This window comes from Durio zibethinus, chromosome 3 (genome assembly GCF_047325235.1).
Source record: "Durio zibethinus cultivar Kanyao isolate XHJ-2024 chromosome 3, ASM4732523v1, whole genome shotgun sequence".
Taxonomy (NCBI): domain Eukaryota; kingdom Viridiplantae; phylum Streptophyta; class Magnoliopsida; order Malvales; family Malvaceae; genus Durio; species Durio zibethinus.
In genome coordinates, this window is record NC_143164.1 from 34,280,577 (window position 1) to 34,300,289 (window position 19,713).

Here is a 19,713-nt window from a genome sequence, read left to right on the forward strand (position 1 = left end):
TTATTACTGTCGTACTGTTGTTCCTTTGATATTCTACTGAAACCTGAATATATGTATTGATTTTGTTATCAAACGCACAAAAACAATCATTCGAGAACTTACGGAGTAGAATAAGTATGTGTAAGCCACGCACCTCCTTGAAACCATCAAGCCATGAACTCCCATTAGCTCACGTAACATCACGGGACGATTGGCTACTGGAAGCACTTACTGTTAGGAAAATGGGTCCAGTCCCATGTAAGTGGTTTTGGATCAAGTAAAGGTCATGGACCTTGATTTTTTATTTTACACAGAGCCCTAGCTACTTAATAAAAAAAAGGTGAGGTTGTTTTAAGTGTGTGTCGAAAACCAAGCAGAGAAAGAAGAAAATCTATGAAAAGCAGAGAGAGAAAAAAGAGAAAAGAGAGTTGGTTGAACGGAAGTCGATCCGTGGTCCGATTGAGTTGAAACATTGTCAGAAGGTTTATGATTCAGAGTTCTACATTCTGAACGGTGAAGATCGGGTTTGAAGCTCTCTAGGAACAAATCCAGGGTGTATTTGTTGAGTCACTTATTTGGTGAGATTTCTCCAATTGTTTCTCTAGTTGTTGATTAGCTCTAGTTTTAGCTAGAGAAGAACTTTGTATAACTATTATTTGATAATGAAGATTTTTCTGGTGGCCCGTGATTTTTTCCCTCTACACTAGAGGGTTTTTCACGTAAGTCTTGGTGTGCTTTATTTTTCCTACGTATTTGATTATTGATTGTTGTCTATTGCTTCTGTATTGTTGTGATTATTGCTTCAGGCGCAACAAGTGGTATCAGAGCGAGGGTTATTTTGAGACATCGATACAGAAGCAACCCACGATAGAAGTAAATTCTGTTTGAGATCATGGAGGGTGATACAGGTTCCATGATAAAATTGACAGCATCGAATTATTCAATTTGGAAGCCTATGATGGAGGATCATCTATATTGCAAATATTTGTATGAGTCAGTATTGGGTGATTCGGCTAAACCAGCAGATATGAAAGATGAAAGCTGAAAGAAGCTAGGTAAAAAGACGCTGGCTACAATCAGAAAATGGGTTGATATCAACGTGTTTCATCATGTAGTGCAGGAGTCAGATGCTCACATTGTTTGGAAAAAATTGACAGCATTGTATGAGAGAAAAATAGGTATGAATAAAGTTATGCTTGTTAAAAAGATTGTAACTTTACAGTACAGGGATGGACGATCTGTTACAGAGCACTTGAGTGATTTTCAATATATATTTAATCGGATGACTACTATGGAGCTTAAGATGATGATGAAATGAAGGTATTATTTCTTTTGGGTTCATTGCCAGACAGTTGAAATACTCTAGTTGTGACTGTTCTTAATTAAGCTGCTGATTATAAGGTGACATTGGAGATGGTAAAGGACAGTATGCTTAATGAAGAAGCAAGGCGAAAAGATGTAGACCCTGGGAATCAAGCTTTAGTCATAGAGAATAGGGGTAGAAACATCGACAGAGATTAGGACTCAAAAGGCCGTGGTAAGTCTAAACATAGATCCAAGTCTAGAGGTAAAGTGAAGTGTTTTCATTGTGGTAAGGCGAGTTATATAAAATGAAACTGTAGAATCTTAAAGCAAGAGCGAAAAGATGAGAAAGGCAAGAGTTCAGATAATGGCAATGTTGCAGCAGTGAATTCAGATAGTGATTCAGTTACTTTAATTTGTACATATGATGATTGTAGTCATGTTAGTGATCCCGGCATTGAGTGGATAGTTGACACAGGAGCGGCATATCATTGTGTTCCTAAGAGAGAGTTTTTTACAACTTACAAAGTAGGAGACTTTGGTTGTACCAAGATGGGAAACAAGAGTGTGTTGTAGATTGTTGGGATTGGTGATATTGTTGTACAAACTAGTACAGGTTGTATGTTGACTTTGAAGAATGTCAGACACATTCCAGATATGAGAATGAACTTGCTTGCTATTAATGTCTTTGATAAAGAGGGATATGAAAGCCGATAAAAGAATGGACAATGAAAGTTTCTCAAAGGATCTATGGTAGTTGCAAGGAGAAAACTATGCTGCATAATGTATAAGGCATGGATGCAATTGAACGGTAATTAGGTAAATACCGTTGAAAATGATGCTTCAGCAAACTTGTGGCACAGGAGGCTGGCACACATGAGTGAAAAAGGGTTACAGGTTTTGGCAAGGCACTCTCTCATTCCCTTGACCAAAGGTATGTCTTTCGATTCATGTGATTATTGTTTGTTTGGTAAGCATCATAGAGTTTCTTTTCGTAAAAGTTCTCAGAGAAAAGAAAATATATTGGAATTAATTTATTCTGACGTATGTGGTCCCATTGAGATTGAGTCATTAGGTGGTAGTAGATATTTTGTTACTTTTATTGATGATGCTTCACGTAAGACTTAGGTGTATATGTTGAAATACAAAAGTCAGGTACTGCAGTATTTTTAAAAATTTTATGCCATGGTTGAAAGGATGAAAGGGTTACCCTTAAAGTGTATTCGAACTGATAATGGTGGGGAATACACATCTAAAAGCTTTGAAGAGTATTGTTCAAAGCATAGGATCAGGCATTAGAGGACAGAACCTAGAACACCGTAGCATAATGGTATAGCTGAAAGAATGAATCGCACCATTGTGGAAAAAGTCAGATGTATGTTGAGGATGGTAAAATTACCAAAGCCATTATGGGGTAAAGCAGTCAACACAGCTTGTTATTTACTTAACAGGTCACCATCAGTTCCTTTGGGCTTTGACATTTCAGAAAGAGTGTGGATAGAGAAAGATACTTCATACTCTCACTTGAAAATTTTTGGGTGTAAAGCATTCATGCATGTATCGAAAGAGCAGAGATCAAAGCTTGACAGTAAAACTACATAGTGTGTGTTTGTAGGATATGGTGATGAGGAATTTGGCTACAGGGTATGGGATCCAGTAAAGAGAAAGACAGTTAGAAGCAAGAATGTGGTCTTTCATGAAAAAGAAACCATAGCAGACCTTAAGAAAAATGAAAAGACTACACGAGTTATTGTTGAGTGTGATGTTTCAACACCGACAGAGATTCCACAGGAAAGAGCTACAAATGGTGAAAATGAGCAAGAAACAGAACTTGAGGATATGAATGAGCCAGCTACAGTTGGTGATGAGCCAGATGCTATTAGTTTTGAGTAGGGGGAGCAATCCTCTCTACCTGAGAGTGTTGAGCAGGGGGAGCTACCTTCGACATCAAGTGATATAGAGTCTCAGCCCAGGAGATCTACTAGAAAGCGCAGGCCATCTACCAGGTATCCAAGTTCAGATTTTATTTTAGTTACTAGTGAAGGGGAGCCAGAAAGCTTTCAAGGTGTGCAGGCTACTCCGGATAGAGAGCACTGGTTAAAAGCAATGAAAGAAGAGATGTAGTCATTACGAAAGAATGGTACTTATAATCTTGTTAAACTTCCAACAGGGAAGAGGCCATTAAAGAATAAATGGGCAAGTTGAAAAATGATGGTGACAAATTAGTGAGGTACAAAGCTTGATTGGTAGTAAAAGGTTTTTCTCAAAAACCAGGCATCGATTTTGATGAGATTTTTGCTCCAGTTGTAAAAATGAGTTCTATTCGAGTGGTACTGGGATTGGCAACTAGTTTGAATCTTGAACTTGAGCAACTTGATGTTAAAACTGTATTTTTGCATGGTGATTTGCAGGAGGACATTTATATGAATCAACCTGAGGGTTTTGAAGTGAAAGGGAAAGAGCACTTAGTTTGCAAATTGAAGAAAAGCTTGTATGGCTTGAAACAAGCTCCGCGACAGTGGTACAAGAAGTTTGATTCTTTTATGGTGAGTCATAGCTATAAAAAAATAGCAGCTGATTCTTGTGTGTATGTTAAACAATTTCCTAATGGTAACTTCATTATCCTATTATTTTATGTTGATGATATGTTGATTGTAGGACAAGATGCTAGTATGGTTTGCAGGTTGAAAGAACAATTGTCTAAGTCTTTTGATATGAAGGATTTAGGTCCAGCAAAGCAGATTCTTGGTATGAACATTATCCGGGATAGAAGAGCTGGAAAGCTGTGATTGTCACAGGAAAAGTATGTTGAACGAGTGCTTGGTAGATTCAACATACAACATGCTAAATCAGTTAGCAGTTCACTTACCAACCATTTTCATCTAAGTAAGAAATCTTGTCCAGTGTCTAAAAAAGAGCAACTAGCTATGTCTAGTATTCCTTATTCTTCTGCAGTCGGTTCTTTAATGTATCTTATGATTTGTACAAGGCCTGACATTGCTCATGTAGTTGGTGTAGTGAGCAGATTTTTTTCTAATCCAGAGAAGGTTCACTGGGAAGCAGTGAAATGGATTTTTAGATATTTGAGGGGTACCTCAAAAATGTGCTTAACTTATGGAGTTTCACAACCAGTTCTAGAAGGGTTTACTGATGCTGACATGGCAGGCGATCTTGATGGTAAAAAATCTACTTCAGGGTATTTATTCACTTTTGCAGGAGGAGATGTATCTTGGCAATCTAAGTTACAGAAGTGTGTTGCTTTGTCAACTACAGAGGCTGAGTATATTGCAACAACCGAAGCATGTAAAGAAATGCTTTGGATGAAACGTTTTCTTCTTGAATTGGGGTTGAATAAAAAAGAGTATGTGGTATTTTGTGATAGCCAGAGTGCTTTAGATTTGAGTAAGAATACCATGTACCATGCTAGAACAAAGCATATTGATGTTAGATATCATTGGTTACGTTCAGTGATTAAAGAACAGCAGATGTTATTGAAGAAAGTCCATACTGATAAGAATGTAGCAGATATGTTGACTAAGATACTTCCCAGGAAAAAGCTTGAGTTTTGCAGTAACTTGGTCGGAATGAGTTCCCTGGCCAAGGTAAGTTCCAAATGAAACTGCTATGGTGATGAATCTCTTCCTAATGGGGCTGGAGGGGGAGATTGTTAGGAAAATGAGGTCCAGTCCCATGTAAGTGGTTTTGGACCAAGTAAAGGCCATGGACCTTGATCTTTTATTTTACATAGAGCCCTAGCTACTTAATAAAAAAGAGGTGAGGTTGTTTTAAGTGTGTGTCGAAAACCAAGCAGAGAAAGAAGAAAAGCCAGGAAAAGCAGAGAGAGAAAAAGGAGAAGGGAGAGTTGGTTGAACGGAAGTCGATCTGTGATCCGATTGAGTTGGAACCTTGTCAGGAGGTTTATGATTCAGAGTTCTACATTCTGAACGGTGAAGATCGGGTTTGAAGCTCTCTAGGAACAAATCCAGGGTGTATTTGTTGAGTCACTTATTTGGTGAGATTTCTCCAATTGTTTCTCTAGTTGTTGATTAGCTCTAGTTTTAGCTAGAGAAGAACTTTGTATAACTATTATTTGATAGTGAAGATTTTTCTGGTGGCCCGTAGTTTTTTCTCTCTACACTGGAGGGTTTTTCACGTAAATCTTGGTGTGCTTTATTTTTCCTACGTATTTGATTATTGATTGTTGTCTATTACTTCTGTATTGTTGTGATTATTGCTTCAGGCGTAACACTTACTAAGAGGTGCAGACGGGAAGAACTAAGTACTTGTAGCATACTATCATGAAACTAAAGCTTTTAGAAATTAAGTTCCACTTGCCTAGCTATTGTAGGGCTCTATATAAGTTTTTGAAGTTCCTTTTACATCTTTTTCTCCCTATAACAAAAACTAAATAAATGCAAAGGAGAAAATATATCACACCTGCTCCATGCCTCTATTAATATAGTGCATAAAAATATTCATTCAATTTGCATCTATCCCATATGCTCAGGGCCTTCATTTCCAGGATTTATAAGCCTGCAGTAACAGAGGACATGCTTCTTGCTAACATTCATTGTCAAGAAAGAGCAAGTGCGATCTTACAGCAATGCGGCTGCATTTTACAGTCATTGATTTTGATTGCAACTAGATTCTTGCAATCCATTAGTCTCCACAACAGCTCTCAATAGAAATTAAAACACAGGTTTATGTCATAAAAGCAACCAGAGCAATTCATTTATGCTGTTAATATAATATAAGCTGCTGAATAAGAACTGAAAAGGAACAAATGAATCATAACTTCTAGGTTCTATGTACTATATTTCAATCACATATCTGTGAAAATCATAGCAGAAAGTATTTTCTAAATCTCACAAGTGAAAATTTACATTTCTATTCATGCTTCCAAGCATACAATATTAATGAAAAACCAAGACCCTGTGCTTGGTGATCTCTAAACTTTTGAGAGGAAGACCATGTCAATACAGATGGATCAAAAATAGACTGGCTTGCCCACAATTTCTCAGCAGAGAGGCAAGTTTGAAACATGAAAACTGCATTGCCCATCGCATTGCCAAATAGCCAGTTGTGCACATCCCAAAACACTTCCACTGGCAGTCCATCCACCAAAATGGTATGGTTGCCACGGAACTTCCAATTGAGCCGCTTGACCTGCATCACTGTCTTACTATCAATGCGGATAACAAGAAATGGATCCCTAAGATCGATGGTGTCACACTCGATAATGATATCATGCATCTGTCCCTTGTCATAAAACTGAGCCTTGGCACTATAAAACTTCTTCCCAAAAATGTGCTCTCTCTTTGCAATAAAAACAGCATCTAAATTGAGAGGAAGAGCACTAGTGTCAATCTTCTTGCGTGCTTCCTTTTTCAAATCCCCAAGAAGTAACACAATTTCATGGTCAAATGCAACAGCCAAGTAAAATCCTTCGACTGGCTCAGGCCCAGAACCAAATCTAGCATTAGACAAATCCCAACATATATAAATTTTACCAGAATCTACATCTAAATTCTTTGATCCTTTTCTCTTAGAGAACAGCCAGGGTTTTATATCAACTTTACATAAACATTGATTGGTTGAATCATCAATTGCAACATTAAGGCCTTGACCCATCAGATTCTTGGTCCATGTAACCGTAATTAAGCATGAACGACCATGTAATTTACAATGATAAACACAAGTCACCAAGTTTTGAGCAGCTTTAGCTGCAGTTGACGATGATGAATCAGCTACTTGAACACCGTTTTCACCAAAACAAGATGGAAAGTCCCTCATTATAATAATCATAAAGGGCAAAAAAACTTTTCTTTCTTTTTACTAATTCTCTATACCAAAAGCAAAGATTTTGGTATTCCTTTGCTAGAAAAAAAAAAAAGAAAAAAAGAATGAATAATATCACAATAGTCCTACCTCAGATAATTGATGATGAGCTCAAAAACCCACTTCCAAAAAGACCTTCAAAACTTAGCTTCTCAATGCTTCAGTTTAATCTGGGTGTCTCGTTTTGGACAGCCTAAGATTGTAAACAAGTGAGAGTAGATAGAGAGGACTTAGATTTGCTTCCTTGTCAATGTCTGTTTCGAGCCCTCAGGAACGGCCAAAATATTTATTTTAATAAAAAAAATGAAAAAGAGACATTACAGAAACACACACAGAGAAAAACAGCTAAAGAGAGAAAGAGTTGAGCCACATGGGAGGAGAGGGGAACTGGGGAAGGGGCCCAAAAAATCAAATTATGAAACTCGAAAGAAAACGGCAACTGGTGTATTCGTTGGAAAAAGGCTGGGTTTTTATACAACATTACACAAAAGGGTGGGGTCTTTCATTCACGTATAGGCATTTTATTTATTTATTTATTTATTTTGTAAATTTTGTTTTTTTCTACTTCTTTTTCTACATTCCTGTTTCACAGGCAGAAAACTAGTTTTTTCTTCTTTCTTGTCCATAATTAAAACAAAAGTAATTGACCCTTTACTTTAACTGACATTGCACATGCTTTCATTACAGAAGGAAAAACAATCCAAAGCTTAGAATCCAGAAACGCAATTTTTTTTTTTTTTTGAAAATCTACATCACCAATGGACTTTACGGGTTTTTTCATTTGTACATCGCCCACCCAATCTTTGTCAGATAAGAAGGAAGATAATTACATAGCTGGATATCATAAAAAAAAAAGAAAAAAAGAAAAAGAAAACGAGATCCTTATCCCATGAGGAAAATAAAAGGATGACATGGACTAATGTTGAGAATGAATTAATTGTTAGAAATTTTTAGTGAGTTATTATTAATTCGTGATCTTATAATTTAATAAAATATAATGATAATTTTAGTTCTAATGCAAGATAAGTATTAAAGTTTAAATAATTAATTATGATTAGTTAAGTGTTTTTAACTTTTATTAGGTCAATCTGATTTGATAGTTGTATAGGTTTTTAACCTGATAAATCTTTGATCGGGAGGTTTCTAAGATTTTAATACTATATGGTTAATATTTCCTCTTCACTTCTATGTAATGATATATATCCATTGAGAGTCACCAATAAAAGAAGAACGAAGAGAAAAACTTAATTTCTTCATAAAACTATAGTTGTTTTCATTTATCAATTATGTCTACATAAATAGGTATACAATATAATTAAATTTGATGTTTTAATATTCACATATAGTATCAGAGCCTTTTTATGTGAAATTAAGACCCAAATTTATTATTTTTAAATTTTAATTTTATATCAAATTAATTTTTGAGCAAAACTTTGTGATTGTTGCAATACAATTTTTTGATCTTGTTTATCCAAAATTAATTTAGGATTTTTGTTCTTCTCTGTGAGAGAATTAAAATTATGTATGGAACGTTTCTTAATTCATCTTATAGATAAAGAAATCGAGATTTAAATATTTGAGTTCAAGATTTGAACAAATTCAAGATTTAGTTAAAACCTTGATATTTTATGTGTTTTAATCAAAATAGGTTAGTGAATATTGTTACCTATGTGTTTTAAACTTGAAACATGTGTTTTAGTTGCATGTAATTTGGGTTTTAATTAATTGATTATGAAAAAACCATAATGGAAAAATCATGGTATGAAACCTAAATTATTTTCATTTGATTAAGTTTGATTCATGTTGTTTTAATGTGATTTAATGCATGGGTTTAGTAAATCTGTGTTAATTAAAGTTTAAAACATTTAATCCAAAATCAAAGAAAATCATGAAAATTTGAAAAAAGCTTAAAATGGGTTAAATATGGGTTTAAAATTAAGTTTTTTTTGGTCAATTGATCTTGTTTTTGTTGTTTTTTATGAGCTTTTGCACATAGGTTTGATAAAACAATAGCTTAATTAAGTTTTAGAAACTTTAATTTTATGAAAAACACAAGAAAAAAATCAAAATTCAGCTTAAAACAAGAACCAGACCTGAACGGTTCAAAGTAGAATCCAACCAGGTCAAGCTAACCTAACTAGAGATTGAAGCTAACCTCCGAACAAACATAGGACAGTATACTCGCGGCTAGTGGCACGTGTAACTTACCTTGGTGATCATTTTCATTCTAGTTTCTTCTTGTCTTACTTGAAATTTTATTTCTAATTTTTATAATTTTTTTTGTTATTTTTTTATTACATGAAATATTTATTATATATAATATTCATGCATAATTCATTAATTTTTATATGTTATGCACATGTTTTCTGAAAAATTATTTCATGATAAAATATTTTGGCATGCTAGGAGTCCATTGGAGGCATATACTCTTCCCATATGTTATTTAAATTTTACATACTCTTAACCTGAAGTTATGTGCTTAATTGAATAAATTAAGAAAATTTTATTTTACTAATTTTTAGATTTTTGTTTAAATGCAACATGGATTGTTAAGGCAATTTAGATTTAAAATCCACAAGGTTTTGGTACCACTAATATTTTATTGGTTTTTTTTTCATAATTAGATAATATTAAATCGTATTTATTTGAAATAATTGGAGTTTAAAATTGTTGTCTTGATTTAATTTTCCAATGACAATTTTAGAGTTATGTGTTATCATTAATTTGTGAAATTTATATTGTAATAAATGATACATAAGAATAAATTATGGATTTAATATAGATTTATTCATGAATTTCAAGACACTTCGATTTTGAATGCAAAAATTATTTGTTGATCTAAAGAGACACATTCGGTTTAAGTATCTCACAAAAAGCAATCATATCTATAATGATCCATTCGGTTTAAGTATCTCACAAAAAGCAATCATATCTATAATGATCCATCGAGATATGCATTGATTATTAATGTCTTACATAGAGTAATCGACTTTTTAATTACCTAAAGAAATACATTATAGTCAGGTGTCTCGCAAGGAATAGTCAAAATGCATGTGTCACGGTCCATGAGAAATACGAAAGGAAGTTGATCATGAATTATCAATAAATCTAGAGTTGATTCTTCCCGGGGTCAATGTCTGAGTGGTTAATGGGGATGAATTGTAAATTCATCGGTAATATGTCTACGCTGGTTCAAATCCAGCTTGGCCCAATAATTTGCTAATCCACCATAACATAAAATGCCCTTTTTTTTTATATTGTTTTTCAGAAAAGCCAAACAAAAAAATTAGAAAAGAATAAAAAAGTCTAATTTTCTTATATATCCATCCTTACGTCGGATAAGTCCATTCTTAGGTCCTAAAGTCACACGTGTCGGAACTTGAGTCTTGGCCCATGACACATGTACTTAGCTAAGTATGCAGGACTATAATTATAAGCAATCTTAGTTTCTTGGTATGAGAATATAAAATTGGTTAATATGGGTGTTTGCAATAGCAGATCTTGACTTTTTTATTTTGGAGGGGCCAAATAATATTATATATAATTTTAATTTTTTTTCAAAATGAAATAGATGAATAAAGAAATAAAATGCATCAAATAAATAATTATATTTAAAATTGTAAGTAATTATTTTTAAAAATATATAAATAAATCAATTGTTAAATAATATATTTTTATCAAAAATAAGAAAAATAAAATACACCATTAAATGAGTAAAGTTGAAAATTTCAAATTATAAGTTGAAAATTTCAAATTATAAGTTAAAATACTTTATAATCTTTATAAATTGCTTTCAATCTTACTTTTTTATAAAAAAAATTTGCATGACAACAAAGACAGAGATTTAATGTAGAATATTTGAAAGTAAACAATTATATGAAAAATAAAATTGTAGTCCCCAAAAGGAAAAGTAAAACATGTTTCAAGATTTGAAATCTTGTTGAATTAATCAAGTTATAATATAATAAATTAATTTTAAATTTTTATAATAATGAAATGAAAATAATAATCATAATTGTCATAACATCTAGATTCGGAGATCTATCGCTAGACATTGACTTGAAGGAATCGCCACCAATCTTTTTTTATCTAGGTGCGATTGGCCACCTAAAGAATATGTCCTTTCAGGGAACACCTAAGTTTAAGGGTCCCTAAAATAATAGGTTCAAGTCTACTAACCAGAATAGGGTTCGGGAGTTCGGTTACGTGTGAGGAAGGTTATAGCACCCTCACAACGCCCATCAAAAGATAGTACCAACTTAATTTTGTGTTATCCAATAAGCCTTAAAATTTTACCAAGTAATTAACTATTGAAAATTATTTTCAATTGACTCTAATACTTTTAGCAAAAAAATAAAAAAATTCTCTCACCTCAAGAGTATGCAAGAAAACTATTGTTTCACTTGTAGATGCTCTATCGTCGAATTATTTAACATTAAAAAAAATAAAAAGAAAAAAATGATTGTTTTTGTGCAGGAAAAATTGATACTTTCAACTTTTCCTCCAAAAATATTTTTTTGTGGAAAGCTTATTTTCAAGGAAAATTGATATTTTCAACTTTTTCTCAAAAATCCCTTTGAAAATTTATCTTTAAGAAAAATTGATACTTTCAATTTTTCCTCAAAAATATTTTTTGAAAACTTTAATTTCGAGGAAAATTGATACTTTTAACTTTTCCCCAAAAATATTTTTTGGAAACTTTTAATTTTGAGAAAAATTAATTTTTTCAACTTTTCCTAAAAAAAACCTTTTTTGAAAATTTATTTTTAAGAAAAATTGATCCTTTCAACTTTTCCTCAAAAATATTTTTTGAAAACTTTTAATTTCGAGAAAATTGATACTTTCAACTTTTCCTCAAAACCTTTTTTTTTGAAAATTTATTTTTAAGGAAAAAAATTTTTTTTTAACTTTATTTAAAAAAAATAAAATAAATAAAAATAAAAAATAAAAAACGAAAATAAAAAAATAAAAATATTAAACAATCCTAATATAATAATAATAAATAAAATAAAAATAAAAATAAAAAAACGAAAATAAAAAAATAAAAATATTAAACAATCCTAATATAATAATAATAAATAAAAAAAGCGAAAATAAAAAACCTGGGAACAACTTGGCTCGGCTTGAGGAAAAAAAACAGCTCGGAGACTCGATTCGAGATTCTAACACACCAAAACCCTTTTTTAGCTTCTGTTTCTTCTATGTGTCTGTTTTTTTTTTTTTTGTGTGTTTTCTTCTGTTCTTTCAGCACCTATTTATAGAGATTGATCAGAAGAGTTTCTGATTAATCCCAACTCTTTCTGGGATTTGGATTCAATTTTTGAATCCAATCCCAACTCTGCCAAGTCTCAAATCACAGCCAAATTCATTCCAAATTTTTTTATCTTAATCTTAACCAAAAATTAATCAAAATAAAAAGATAAATATATTAATAGATAACCAAAAAAAAAATTAGATAAATAAAACTATTAATAGATAAATAATAATAATAATAATAGATAAATAATAATATGTATATCAACAGATAAATAATAAAAATGAAAATAAAATATATATATTAATAGATATTAATAATAAATAATAAGTAACTAAGATACAAAAAATAAAAATACCAGAATAAAAAAAATAAAACGGGCCTACCCATTTGGATCAGGCTCAATTGATCCGGGCCTGGATCAAATTGGGTGTCTACAGCTACCCTTCTTTGCACATTTTCTGTGAAACAGAAATTGCGCAAAGACGTAGACACCCATTCAAGGCTCCACTCGACCCTTTTTTTTGTTTTTTTTTTTGTTAAAATTTAATCAAAACTCCTCTAAGCAGAGGCTTAACGACTTTGAAGAACATAAACAAAACCTCTCTAATAAGAGGCTCAAATACTTTTGAAAAATAAACAAAACTCCTCTAATCAGAAGCTCAATGACTTTTTAGAAAATAAATGGCTCCTCTAATCAGAGGCTCAACGACTTTTGAAAAATAAAAGGCTCCTCTAATTAGAGGAAAATTTTTTTATTTTTTTTGTTTTTTTGTTTTTGTTTTGTTTTTTTTTTTAAAATTGATCAAAGCTCCTCTAAGCAGAAGCTCAACGACTTGAAAAAATAAACAAATTCTCTAAGCAGAAACACCATGACTTTAAAAATAAATGCTCCTCTAAATAGAGGTACCACAACTTTGAAAAGTAAATTGCTCCTCTAAATAAAGGCAACCACGACTTTGAAAAATAAATTGCTCTTCTAAACAGAAGCACTACAACTTTGAAAAGTAAATTACTTCTCTAAACAGAGGCAACGACACTTTGAAAAATAAATTGCTCATCTAAACAGAGGCACCACGACTTTGAAAAGTAAATTGCTCCTCTAAATAGAGGCAACGAAACTTTGGAAAATAAATTGCTCCTCTAAACTGAGGCACCACGACTTTGAAAAGTAAATTGCTCCTCTAAACAGAGGCAACAAAACTTTGGAAAATAAATTACTCCTCTAAACAGAGGCACCACGACTTTGAAAATTAAATTGCTCCTCTAAACAGAGGCAACGAAACTTTGAAAAATAAATTACTCCTTGACAATCATGTCCAAATGAGTTATAGATCGTGATTGAAGGAATTTTGTAATGAAAACTCAAAGATTCACAATTTGAGTTCAATGTTCAGAGGTTCAGATTCGTAAGAACCTTCTAACTTCGTAAGAATTTACTGAAATTTGATTCTCAAAATTTCAGTTTTGTTCAAATTTACAAGATCTCAAGATTTGCATTTGCAACTTGCAAGACTCGCATCAAATATCCTCATTTGAATTTTGAAGGTTCACATCCAAAAGTTTCAAGCTTTTTAAAGGTTCACATTTGGCAAGCTTGGGATTTTCATCAAAAAATTTAAAGCTTCTCATTTGAGTTTAAAGGCTCAGTAATAAAACTTAGAGTTTCACATCTAAGTTCAAAGGTTTTAAAAAAAAAAATTTAGAGATTCATATCCAAAAAGTTGAAGCTTTGTATTTTGGAGATTCACATCTAAAAGTTTAAAACTTTTCATTTTAGTTCGAAGATTCACATTCGACGAATTTTAGGGTTTCACTCCTCAAAGATTCTTATTTTGAAACTCAAAGATTCTCATTTGAGTTCTCAAAAATTTTCATCAAAATATTCATAATTTTTTTCAAATGACTCAAAAATTTACATGAATGAATGTTATGACTAAAGATGCAAATGCCTTCTTAATGATACAAATACGATAACCTATACTCTCATAGTGCCATGCATGTCCAATCAAATTATGTGCATGTATTATTCAAGCAATGATGCCCGTAATGCAGACGTCTATGTCATAAAATTTTAAATAATTATGGTAATATGGCTCTCAAAACTCCACCATTTCGCATGTCTTTCTTGTTCAGTTTCTCAATACTTTGAAATAAGTTTCATCAATCGATCATCACTTGATCACCATTCATAAACTTCTCAGCACTAACAAATTTTAAAACAAGTTTCATCCATCATCACTGGGTCATTACTCATAGATGTCTTAGCATTGACCATTCCAAAACAAACTTTGTCCACTGGTTATTTTCACCATTCAGTCATAACTTGCAAGTCATATCGATCAATTCATCCTTGTACTCATCACTTGGTTATACCATTTTTTTAGATTTGCCCCATCTTCATTTTATTGTCTAATCCATCATCATATTCTTCATTTGGTCACATCATATATCCTTCCAAATCATCTCTTTTAGGTTTTTACCATTTTTTCATTTTGTTACCACCATCATCTTAGATTTCTCTTTAAAAGAATACAAGATCTTTTTATGCACATTATCATTCATTCATCATCATTTCCATTCTTGACAAATATAATGCACTCATACATTTTCTTGATTTATTCTAGGGATGTAACAATAAGATAACACAAGGTGAATTATGGTAAAGATAATCAATGAAGATTTATTTTGGTACAAAATAAATGGAAAAGGAAATAAATTGGATACATGTCATTGGGATGAATGGTATGTCCAAACGATGAATATCCAGACAATTCTCAACATTAATCTAGGATTTTTTTTTTCAAAAACTCATTTCATTTACTGTTGAAATCATTTTGAGCTTGGCGAACTTTACCCCAGTCTTTGAAGGATCTTCAGATGTCTTTGATCTTCCACCCGTGTGAACCATTTGACATGATCTTTTTCTACCCAAATCACCTTTTCAGGTTTTCAATTTGAATCTTTTTTTCATTTTTTTCTTTCTTTCTTTTTTTCCTTCATTTTTTTCATTTTTTTTCATCATTTTTTTTCTTTTTCTCATTTTTCATCCATTATTGATATCTTTCCGCACATCAAACTTTAGAGCAACGTAGCATGATTCCATGCCTTCGCCCAACATATGATCATTCAAGTTAAGCATTCACGTTTGATCCAAATGAACTTTTCAATGGTTATAATGTAGGTCAAGGTGAGGGCTCATAAAAGGAATGGATATAATAGGCTCAAAACATGTATTAAAAAGGTTCAAGACCAAAGGATCATTTGATCTAACTTGGTATTTTGCCCTCACATCATTTCACTACTTGTTTTCTTTACACAAAAGATTCTCAATATTTTACCCCAAATCATGTGTGACATTTATTTTTCTTTTGCTTTTCTTTCTCTTTCCATCTTTGAGACCTTTTATGATATTTTTTTCAAAAATTACCTTTCAGTGTAGATGGTGATCCTTGGTTGGGGTTCTTCAGAAAAAAAAATCATAATAGGCTCAAAAGGGTAGCAATAAATGATTTTTTGAATGGTAAAAAAAAGATGGCCATTTTTCATCTCAATTGTGAATGCCTTTCTTGAACATCATCTATTGAGCAAATCTCATGAACCTGTATAAAAGATTACACATCTTCAAGACATATCTATTTCACTTTCGGTAATAGCTTAATTTTTGCTCAAATCATCTTCTCATATTAATGTGGATGAGTTCTCAAAATTAAATCCTAGAATTATTATTATCATTTGTCTAAATATTCATCATCTGAAGTTTGAGAATGGGAATGTAAAGTTATGAAAGGTAATAGGGCATGAAATAATGATCGAGTGAAAGAGAAAATGTAATGAAATGCATTAACTTGCCCTTATTAAAATGATAACAAGTGATGTCATATTGCAAAAAAAAATCTAACATTACTCGAAAAGAAATCCTAAAATGATAAAAAAAAAACCTTCAACCAGCCTTATCTCCATTCTTCAAAATTGTCCCCCTATGTGATTAGGTGAAGAATCTCTATTGACATCTTACCTCTCAATTCATTGTGACTCTCTGAACCTTTTCTGCTCTTGACTTTCACTCAGAGTGCTAACATTAGGTATTGTTACTTTTCCTTGATCAAAACTTACCATTCCATCATTGATCAACTGTTGCACCTTATGCTTTAAAGCAGTGTAATTTTTAGTAGAATGGCTAGTAATTTCATAATGGTAGTCGCAGTGAGCTGTAAGATCATACCACTTAGGATAGGGTGACTTAAACGGCTCCATATGGCTGGAGGTAATCAAATGGTTATTATAGAGTTCTCGATGTAACTCCGTATAAGTCATAGGGATTGGATCAAATATAAATTTTTCTCGAGTAGTCCGTTGTTCTCGTGAACCACTTGCTGGATTAGTAAGACGAATTTAGGTTCTTGCAGGAGCTTGAATGTTAAGGCTATATGTAAGATCTTGAAGGCTAAAAATTGATCGATATGTGGATGAATAAGATGGTTGTGGAGCTAGCTGGTATAGGTAGGATAAGGCATTATTTACAACAAGATAGTATGAAAAGTAACCTTGGGGTGGATAGGGTTGATAATCCCTGAATTGTTGTCTATCAAAGCTCACAGCTTGAGCTTGAGCTTCTTTCTTTTCTAATGCCTTCTTAGTTTTTCCTCCTTTCAACTTGCCATTTTTTATAGTACTTTTAATAATTTCTCCAAAGATCACCATATCGACGAAATTTTTTTTTGCATTTCCTATTATCTTTTCATAATAGGGAGACTTCAAAGTGCTGACAAACAACACTGTAGTTTCTTTCTCAGTCAGAGAAGATTGTACTTGAGAAGCAATATCCCTCTACCTCTGGGCATACTCTTTAAAAGTCTCATTGGCCTTTTTTTTCAAGTTTTGTAAAGACAAACGATCAGAGGCCAAATCCATGATATGTCGATATTGACTGAAAAAATCATGGGCCATATCGCTCCAAGAGTGAATGCGGGTTCTGTCCAACTGAATATACCACCTGGTCACTGAGCCTGAAAGGCTATCTTGAAAGACATGCATCAAGAGTTTTTCATCATAAGCATGAGTGCCATTTTTCGATAATACATGGTGATGTGGGTTTTGGGGCACTTCGTACCATAATATTTTTTAAATTTTGGTACTTTTGAACTTATGAAGAATGACCACATCAGGGACTAAGCAGAGCCCAATAGCATCAACTGAACCATAAAAACCAATTTCTTTCACAGCGCGTAGCCTTTGTTCTAGCATACTAATTTTAAAATGTTCCTGAGTTTTCACTTTTATCTTTTCTTTCTCTTTCTCTTTCAAATCATCTAGATCAGGAATTGGTTCTACTGTCTTTTCAGTAAAGATAAGATTTACATATCTATTATAATGCCCTGGGTTGGAAGCTGACGGTATTTCAAGATATGTTGGATATGTAAAGTGTTACGGTGAAAGCTCTTGAGCAGACTGAGCTTGAGGTGAGCCAAAACTTGAGGGATACAAAGGGTCAGCCACTTCTTACAATGAGAGAACTTGTTGGCTTGTATCTTCTTCAACTTTTTTTTTCTTATTCAGCTTATTAAGAGCATCCAGAATCTTGCTTAACTCACTTTCAATCTTCTCCTATGCTTTTTCTATCTTTTCAAATCTGTGAGAATTTTTTTGCTCCATTTGTCTCACTCTAGATCTTGTGTTGTATCGATGGGCAGGGTTCTCACTAGATGGAGCTATCCTTGAACCTTTAGCACCACAATTATGATTAGAAATGTTATGCTATGCTTTATGTATGATGTTTTGATGCACAAATGAAATGTACATTTTTTTGAATGAAATCTAATATGAAATAGATGCAAATGATTGTGTTAAAACATGATCATGAAAGTAATACAGATGCATAAAATTAAACAAACAACATAGTTAGTTTCATGGATGAAATGAAAGTGATGCTAATGCATAATGTTACATATGATAATGAAAATGATGCACAAAGTCAGACAATCAAAATGATTAGATAAACACCCTTTTTGTGTCCTAATTTTAGGGTATATCTATCATTGGGTAGAAAGGGCTCTATCTTAGGTTTAGGCACTTCTAATGTTCACTATATGTGGTTAAAGGTTAAAATTCTAAAGGTCTCCAAATTGCTCCTTACATCATTGTCCATCACAGACTAGTAAGGCACTCTAATCCTCACCTATTACAGGCTACAAGTGAAAAATGTTCAATTTGAATGGGAGTATTTCGCTGGCCACTGCGGAGGCATTAAACCTCACAAAAGCAATAGGTACTTTACTCCCTCCTAGAGGGACGGAGCTCGGGTATAGAGCTCATGTTATGTATATGCACATGAATGACATAATTAATAAAGTAAATAACATGAATGAATAAAAAATCTATACAAAAAGTTTAATTTTATTAGGCTTTTGGATAACACAAATTTATTTGTTGGCCTGACTCTAGGACGTCCCTAGTGGAGTCGCCAAGCTGTCATAACGTCTAGATCCGGAGATCTATCGCTAGACATTGACTTGAAGGAATTGCCACCAATCTTTTTTTATCTAGGTGCGATTGGCCACCTAAAGAATCTGTCCTTTCAGGGAACACCTAAGTTTAAGGGTCCCTAAAAGAATAGGTTCAAGTCTACTAACTAGAATAGGGTTTGAGAGTTCGGTTACGTGTGAGGAAGGTTATAGCACCCTCACAACGCCCATCAAAAGATGGTACCAGCTTAATTTTATGTTATCCAATAAGCCTTAAAATTTTATCAAGTAATTAACTATTGAAAATTATTTTCAATTAACTCTAATACTTTTAGCAGAAAATTAAAAAAATTTCCTCACCTTAAGAGTATACAAAAAAATTATTGTTTCACTTGCAGAGGCTCCATCGTCAGATTATTTAACATTAAAAAAAATAAAAAAAAATAATTTTTTTTGTGCAGGAAAAATTGATACTTTCAACTTTTCCCCAAAAATATTCTTCTGAAACTTTAATTTCGAGAAAAATTAATACTTTCAACTTTTCCTTAAAAATTCATTTTTGAAAACTTATTTTTAAGGAAAATTGATACTTTTAACTTTTCTCCCAAAAATATTTTTTTGTGGAAAGCTTATTTTCAAGGAAAATTGATATTTTCAACTTTTCCTCAAAAATCCCTTTGAAAATTTATCTTTAAGAAAAATTGATACTTTCAACTTTTTTTCAAAATATTTTTTGAAAACTTTAATTTCGAGGAAAATTGATACTTTCAACTTTTTCCCAAAAATATTTTTTGGAAACTTTTAATTTTGAGGAAAATTGATACTTTCAACTTTTCCTCAAAAAAAACCTTTTTTGAAAATTTATTTTTAAGGAAA

The 19,713-nt window shown here is 32.4% G+C and overlaps 1 protein-coding gene across 1 annotated transcript; it reads right to left on the minus strand.

The window, feature by feature from the left end:
* Window positions 1-5,595: 5,595 nt before the first annotated feature.
* Window positions 5,596-7,531, minus strand: LOC111283655 (uncharacterized). Its single transcript, XM_022872228.2, has one exon. It carries the CDS (start codon window positions 7,084-7,086, stop codon window positions 6,169-6,171), a length of 918 nt encoding a protein of 305 aa, XP_022727963.2. The 5' UTR covers window positions 7,087-7,531; the 3' UTR covers window positions 5,596-6,168.
* Between the last annotated feature and the right edge of the window lie 12,182 nt (window positions 7,532-19,713).

Excerpts from the sequence above, each read along its gene's own strand:
- LOC111283655 (XM_022872228.2), bottom strand. The coding sequence starts at position 7,086 with ATGATTATTATAATGAGGGACTTTCCATCTTGTTTTGGTGAAAACGGT.